Below are 8,711 nucleotides of genomic sequence, written 5' to 3'. Positions count from 1 at the left end.
ACACACACACACACACACACACACATACACACACACGGCTCACTCACGCACACCCGCACATACGCGCGCACGCACATAAACACACACACACACACACACACACACACACACACACACACACACACACACACACTACACACATGTCGTCCGCATTAGGAATGCATTCTGAATCACAACCACAACGACAACGAATACTTTATTATCTCATACAGAGAAATTTCAGTGTGGTGCACATTAAAAGACAAAATTATCGGATAATAATGTTGAACAAACATATTACATATAGTCCTTAGACATGTACATAGAGTAAATTAATAATTATCCAAACCGTTTGCTGGATGCAATGAACCTGTACAACTGGTCAAACATTAATTTATTTTCGATGACTGGACTTGTCTCTATTGCCATACAAAAGGTCGTCCAAGGTAAGCAAATCAAAGTCAGAAAGTGTTGACAGGCTATCTTTTCGTAACTGACAGTACATTGAACATGAAAACAAGTAATGGTCCGCATGTTCAAAATGAAAACCACATGCACACGAGGGATCAAGGGTCACGTGTCTGTTAAATAAATCTCCATTTAGGTTGCTTATCTTTGACCTCAGTCTACAATGAGTAAGTTCCGAAATGCGATCAGATGTGTACATATACGACGGAACAACAGAGTCGTTAGAACCAATGCATTTTTTAAATAACCCAATAGAATCGGTTTGTTTAATGTTATCTGGAAGCTCATTCCATAGGGTGGTAGTAGACGGGACGAAAGATCGTTTATACAATTCAGTTCTAAAGCGGGGAATCACTCTGGCAATGGTTTCCGTCTGTGATAAGGGTTTACAGAAGATACAAGTGGAGGCAACAGTTCAGACAAATAAGGCGGAGTATGCGCGTTCACTAATTTGAAATACAAGATTAATGTATGTCTTTTCCGCCCTTCCCTCCGCGTGGTGAACCCCGACTCATCATACAACTTGTGATGGCTTGTCCCTCGGACAGCTCCTATAACGGTTCTGACGGCGTCCAGATGCACATTTTATAATTCAACTGCTAACTTATGAGAGCAGTTGTCCCAAATCACGTCGGAAAAATCAAAGTGAGGAATAATGAATGATTTATACATTACTTCAAGTACCTTTCGGCTGAGATTACTACTGAGAAACATCCAACAGATTGACAGATACAAGATAAAACAAAATGCGTGAAGTGATATCAAAGCAAGTAGTCAATCTGTCAGGCTCAAACTAGAACATCAACACTGAACACCCAGAATCAGCCCTGACCGTGACTAGTAAGACTTGGCAAGCCGAAACCCGAAGACCTAGACGGGTGATGCTGTTTTCCACCAGACATGTGAATATAGGACCCATTTGCATGAGCAGATTTGTTTTCTTTCAAGAGATATTGTGGTCCAAACAGAAATCTCTACTCGCCCCTAGAGCTGCACAGTTTCTTTGGATGTTGTCATTATGTCACCGTGCACACACCAGACACACCTTGGGATAAGCGTTGGACAGCTCAGTTATTCAAAACTGAAACAGCTATCATAATTATAGAGTTCCGATTGGTTTTGATTTCTGTTTAAGCCCTCTCCCCATGAGATTTCACAATGCCTTTGCTGAAAGTCAGATATTAAATCGCGCACAGAGTTAGGGAGTGCGGTTTAAGGGTTGAGTAGATGACACCACACACGGTTGTATTTAAATGTTCCGTTAATTAAAGCTTTGATGGCATTTTCCGTACTTTGCTTTGTAAATCTTATGCCAATATTTGTCGTTTCAATAGCATTGAAAGAAAAGACATGAAGTGATCAATGAATTGGAAATGTCAGAATAATGGGTGATGGACAACATTTAGCAACGAAATGGTATGTTCTGTGCAGAGTTTTAAGAAAACTTATTTAGTGTTTTGTTTCTTCTTCTGTTGTCTAATCATCCGGTCACAGAATGAAGTGAAGCTAAACTCTAAAACACAACATTTAAATGGCAGTTTTGCACTTGCGCACACATCATTGTAGACCTGAACATGAAGAACATATGGCACAATGCTTTATTTTTACCATTCATTGGTACAATACATGTATAACAATTAAGGATTAAAAACAAGTTGCACGCTTACAGTTGTAATCCTCGTGTCCAGAGGATTCACTCAGAGCGCGGATTACCTCCCTTTCCCTACACAAGCGCATGCAGTTCAATCATTCCCCACGTAAACTTGCCGGAATTGCTTTGATCTCTCTATCGTACGTGCATATCACTCATCACAGTCATATCTCTCTCTCTCTCTCTCTCTCTCTCTCTCTCTCTCTCTCTCTCTCTCTCTCTCTCTCTCTCTCTGTTGCTTTCTCGAATTTTTGCTTATAACCTTCACTTGCATGAAAGTATAACTCTCATTTCTCTATAACACACATAGGAAACGTCAGCATATTTATATATACAAAACAATATAGCCTATATAATGAAAAACATACCTATAATCCAAGATGATAGTAGACTAAAACTAATGGAAACAAAATGCAAATATCACTAAACGTTTTGAAACTTCAATCAATTGCAATGTTCACAGAATCGAAGAAGCGAACAGTCCATCGCACAGAAGATAACGACAATGCCAACACAAACGCACAATGTCAATATAAGATACGACCATTTCAGTTTTTCGTTGTCCGGGGGTTTTGCAGCTAATACAAACAGATTTAAAAGGTAAATTGTTGAGCTCACAGCGGCACATCAATACATGTGAATTACATGTATCTCCTAGTTCTGAGTGCAATAAATACTGCCAATACGTCATCTACGTTACTATCCGGGTGTACTTTTGAAAAACATAAATATATTTAAAAAATAAAGACAAGCTCTTTCTGACCATATACACTATCATTTTAAATGTGTTGGCCGGCAGTGCTGTTGCTGCAGCAATATTTTGTGCATGAGGAAGTCCTCGTGCGTCGACATCATGGCTAACAGTAATTGTCCGTCGACATCATGGCTAACAATAATTGTCCGTCGACATCATGGCTAACAATAATTGTCCGTCGACATCATGGCTAACAATAATTGTCCGTCGACATCATGGCTAACAATAATTGTCCGTCGACATCATGGCTAACAATAATTGTCCGTCGACATCATGGCTAACAGTAATTGTCCGGGGAAATAGACACAAAAACTTCTTTCGGGAATATGATTTGATCCAATTTTGGGGGCCATGTTACACACGAGAAAAATGTTTAGTGTATGTACAGGGCTCTGATTACTGCACAGGTGCGTCTGAGTCTAACGAAGAGGCAACTAAAAGAAAAGATAAACTTGGGGATTCTATAACCGTCATCTACGTTACCGGCTTTTTCTCGAAAAACGAAAAACAAATAAATACTCCAAATGTTGATATGATTTTCACAGCCACAGGAGCGCTACCGTCGTGTAGCTTACACACACACACACACACACATATAGTATATAGTATGACCAAACGTCTTTTTGTAAATCAGGACGGGCACCCATTATCCCGTGTTGGTAAACAATAAAGTAACACAAAAACACAAATATTGAACAGAAAAACCACACATTGTTTTTGGAAACTTTGTAAAACCTACTGGTCGCTTTTACTGACTGCGAGTGACACACGCACACAGCCGGCATACTAAGGGAAAGGTGGCGGTCGTGGAAGGGCTTCTGCTACACGTGCAGCCCCGATGGCACTTGCGTTTGGCAAACATACGAGTTTGAACTGCAACATGAGAAACATAAACTTAATGAGATGCACTCAAGATGATTTATTTTTAAACTGCAAGATTGAAGTGGCATAACAATCTGTTGATAATGTACGTGTGAACAGAAAAAGGACACAAGTATAATGCCAGAAGTGTGAATGCGTTTTATGGTCAAGATCTGACTGAATGAATTGTTCTTCAAATCATGACTACCTTTACCTCGTTATTTACACCACACTGTCAAAATACTGACAACATCGATACAAGCTGCTTGTTGTGACAGACAGGGCCTCCAACCATGGTCGACAAAGACGAATCCGAAATTTATCAGACTGAAGCAGAATCTTTGTTTCTAACAAGACAAAAAATAATATATATTGCTCACCTTGTTTTCTGGTTTAACCAACTCTTCGGTCCTTGATTGCATCAAGCCATAGAAGCGAGGATGATAGATGTTCAGAGACGGACCGTCAGCTGCAATTGTCATATCAGGCTGGTCCATGCGATTGATTAACGCTGCCAGACCTGCACAGGGACATACACAGACCGTACATAATGTATATCCTGATGAGACATACACAGACCGTACATAATGTATACCCTGATGAGACATACACAGACCGTACATAATGTATACCCTGATGAGACATACACAGACCGTACATAATCCATACCCTGATGAGACATACACAGACCGTACATAATGTATACCCTGATGAGACATACACAGACCGTACATAATGTATACCCTGATGAGACATACACAGACCGTACATAATGCATACCCTGATGAGACATACACAGACCGTACATAATGTATACCCTGATGAGGCATGGGCACATAATGTATACCTGATGAGGCATGGGTACATAATGTATATCTTGATGAGACATACACAGACCGTACATAATGTATATCCTGATGAGACATACACAGACCGTACATAATGTATATCCTGATGAGACATACACAGACCGTGCATAATGTATATCCTGATGAGGCATGGGTACATAATGTATACCCTGATGAGGCATGGGTACATAATGTATACCCTGATGAGGCATGGGTACATAATGTATACCCTGATGAGGCATGGTACATAATGTATACCCTGATGAGGCATGGGTACATAATGTATACCCTGATGAGGCATGGGTACATAATGTATACCCTGATGAGGCATGGGTACATAATGTATACCCTGATGAGGCATGGTACACAATGTATACCCTGATGAGGCATGGGCACATAATTATGCATTTGACCTGAAGTCTGAATTTGTGACATTTTACAAAAACAAAACATTGACAATGTGCATGACACTGTTTGGCCCTGTATTTTGTTACATAAAATGTCCCATCCCGTAGGATAGCAGACTGTTCAGTAGATATATAACTTTATTACATAGACAGCATTAAAGTAGACAGTTTATTATGTGGTTTCAGGTAAATAATACACGTGATAATGGACATAGTCATGCATTCGTTTTAGAATCAGGTAACACTGAACTTGAGAAAAACATTGGCTGCTTTACATAACCTTTTTGGCTCACGTAAGTGTAGCCTATGCGATGCTAACTTTTGTCTGTCTGTGCGTGCGTGCGTGCGTGCGTTTGTATGTATGTCTGTGGTAGAAACTTTAACATTTGACTGAACACCGAAATGCTAATTTTACCTGGTTATTATTCAAGCAACAGCATCAAAGTATTGAAGCAATGATCAACATTTCGTCGGCACGTATGTAGTTAAAGTGTGTATCCAAAGAAAACGGGTGGTGGGGGGTTTTGGGGGGGTAAAAACATGTGACTGATTTGTGACGTGTGTGGTATATAGACCAGGTCAGGGGTCAAGGTTAGGTCAGATCGCGTGAAGGATTGTGGTATAGATACAGTTATCACCGAGCTGCAGTTCGCCGATTCGGAGAAGACGATTTCACATTGTTCGGTTTCGTAGATAAAGAAGATACCAAAGGAGATTTCCTACAGGTTAATCTGCACAGCGTGTTTCCAGTGTCTGCGCGAGGAAGCGCTGTCGAAAGCGCAGTGTCGATCTGGCCATCTGGCAGTCGTATCCCCGTAAGTAGGCTACAGACAGATCTAGATCTAGTGTCTCGCACTCTTGCACCGTGTCACCTATGCTTACTGTGTGTGTGTATGTGTGACGGAGTGATTGAGTTTGTGTTACTGTTTGTCGATTTCTTACGTGAGCCTTGAAGGCTTTGCCTCTTGTTTCACAAGCATTACTGTTGTGCTTTAATGTGGCTTTAGACTATTAAGACTATTTTGTCTGGCATCATTTCAAGCGTTTCCTTCTGTGTCTTATTTGTGTAGGTCGGCCTTACATTTGACAACAAAATAAAAACACTAAGTGTCGGTGATCAACTTTACAAATCGCCTCAAGATTGGCAAAGGATGACAAGTTTTTTTCCTTTTGCTGGTTTACTTAAAGGCTGCCATTGTCGTAGCGTTCATTAATTAACTCATATTGTTTACATGTGCCAATAATGCTATAAAACTGTACCTAAGGGGATATAATAACGATTGGCTGTAGCTTTCGAACACAGAAAAAAATATTTCAGTATTGCAAAGTGGTGTTGATAGTGTCGAATGTAAACAGAACAGTCTCAAAGTGAAAATGGATGTTTTCCGGAAATTGCGAAGTTAACAAGAATACAGAAAAGCGCGCTTTCCTGCTTAGCACACTACGCTACCGCGCTAATCTGGCGTGTCAATATCACGTGGAAGGTGAGCGATTTCCTTCACGCGGGGATTGACGAAGCTGTACTGTCTGTGTTGACGGTCTAAAAATAGCCCAAGTCCTGGAGAACTGTTGCTAAACATAGCAATAAACTTTATAAAGAAATAATTATTTCTCGTAATTGGTAAGGACTTCAAACCTAAAACTTTGCAGGAAGCTTAATTTATACATCCCCGCAACGATGGGAAAAGTCCTGGAAGTAATTAAACTAATAGGACTATGGCAGCCTTTAATGATTTGCGTGTGATTGTCTACTTGATTGACCGTTCACTTACGATTATTAAAATACATATTTATCGTTTTAATTTTGTTTTGACGCAGCGCTACTATTTATTTGCTAGTGCATGTGTTTTCCTACGTTAATCTACACATGTAATCAGCAAAAGCCAGTTATCTGATTTCAGATACATTATAATTGTAAGAATTCAACCTCCACAGTGACCAAGTTATCACATTGTGAGCACATAGCGTACCGGCAGCAGCAAGAAAAGCTCCACGTTCAGAGACGACTCCACACACGTGACGAACAATCCTTGAGTCCTCTTCCGAGCAATCTTGCAGATTTAACTTCCCCAACACAAATCTAGTGAAAGAGTGATTTTCAGTCGTGTCGCTGAAAAAAACCCAAAATCAAATGTAGCTGTTGTAATAATGAAATCATTATCAATAAGCACAAAAAGAATTGGAACAACTTCAATGATGATGTCAACAAGCGACCAAAATATAGTATCGCCGTTCTCGTCAGAAGGGATTGTTTTTAACACGAACAGATTAATTCTTACTTCTCTATCAGGGAGACATCGTCGGCATCAATACTTCCTCTCTCCTTTAACTTCGAAGATTCAAAATTGCCAATGAACAGCAGGCCTTTCTCTGACATTTTTACAAGGACCAGCCTCAAGATCTCCCCGAGGTACATAATGCTGACCATCTTCTCCAGACTGAAATACACAAACAATGAGGCAATCATTCTCGACATGTTAAATTACACAATTGTGTCGGAAACCCAAATAATATACGATCATATAAATGATGTTACTTTGTAAAAACAAACATAAAACGACCTTAAACCTGACGTGCATATATCAACAATGTAACAATGATCAGAATAATCAGCCTTTGGTGTTACTTGCAATACTTATCTGTATTTATGTGTAAAAATCATGAATTTGTTTCACACAAGCCAACCATCTTACTTGTGACATTTTTTTTTAAACAAATGCTTCCAGAATATGGTGCCACTTCCCAATACCCGTGCGCACGCTCGTACGCACGCACGTACGCACGCACACACACAAACACACACACACAAACACACACACATACACACACACACACACACATGCTTGAATTCAGGACAATAATCAAAGTAATATTTGCATGTGCGCATAATATAACATTTTGAAAGCACTCCACAGACCCATTGCATATTTTTGTTGATAATTTGGTTTTGGTCGCGTAAGCCATCACACTTACGCCCAATCTTCTTGTGATATACTCTAACACAGTTGATACCTGCGCAATTAGGAAAAGCGTGCCACAAAAAGTAGGCAAGATGGCAACACAAAACAAGCTGCTATTAATTGCAATTCAATATACGAGGCTTATTATAGTCACACTAACAATAATTAAAATAAGAAAAATAATCCCCATACATCTGTTCACCCGGGTTCGTTGAAAACATGTCGAGCTCTTTGTCGTATTCGGTTGTGAAGCGGGCAAGATCATCGCCTACACTTAGTGCCCCCATCTCCGCTTTCACGAATTCCTGCAGTAAAGCATACATTTACTACATAAACAGCATATTATCCTGTGCATAATTCTTATTATAAATTGATTAAATGATTCAATTGCAACGCACAAACATCAAAGCTAAATTACATGTGTAATTTGTTGACTTTTCTCCGTGTTTATTACCAGCAAGTTCTTTATCAAGTAAGTCGATGATAATTATGTTAGTGTGTTTTCTTGGTAATTTATTTATCTATTAACTGAATGAAAATCGTTGCACCTAGTTTTAGGTAGAAGCGATCGGCTTATCCTGTATTGCAGTCTCAGCTTCCTCAATCTAAATACATATTGACCTTTCAAAATCAATGTAAGCAGGTTCGTTACAAATGAAAAAAAAGAAAATGAAAAAACAAATTACAGAAAATAGGCTCCAAGCATTAATCTCAGATAAACTGACTGTTTTAAACATTGACAGTAAACTCCCCAAAACTCGTACAAAGAAGCACGGGTGCTGT

At 39.5% G+C, this 8,711-nt stretch overlaps 2 protein-coding genes across 6 annotated transcripts in view; one reads left to right on the top strand and one right to left on the bottom strand.

Moving 5' to 3' along the window:
* Positions 1-8,711, top strand: part of LOC138974336 (mitochondrial import receptor subunit TOM70-like) — a 554,410-nt gene that overhangs the window by 484,516 nt on the left and 61,183 nt on the right. The gene's annotated exons all lie outside the window — the stretch shown is intronic.
* On the bottom strand, positions 3,440-8,687 carry LOC138974326 (hexokinase type 2-like). Its single transcript, XM_070347048.1, has 5 exons — positions 8,121-8,687; positions 7,248-7,406; positions 6,939-7,078; positions 4,094-4,233; positions 3,440-3,725 (listed from the first exon to the last, which is right to left on the bottom strand). Exons 1-5 carry the CDS (start codon positions 8,249-8,251, stop codon positions 3,639-3,641), a joined length of 657 nt encoding a protein of 218 aa, XP_070203149.1. The 5' UTR covers positions 8,252-8,687; the 3' UTR covers positions 3,440-3,638.

The sequence above is a fragment of the Littorina saxatilis genome, linkage group LG8 (genome assembly GCF_037325665.1).
Source record: "Littorina saxatilis isolate snail1 linkage group LG8, US_GU_Lsax_2.0, whole genome shotgun sequence".
Taxonomy (NCBI): domain Eukaryota; kingdom Metazoa; phylum Mollusca; class Gastropoda; order Littorinimorpha; family Littorinidae; genus Littorina; species Littorina saxatilis.
The sequence above is the reverse complement of the archived record's forward strand: the minus strand, read 5'-3'. Positions and strand labels throughout refer to the sequence as shown.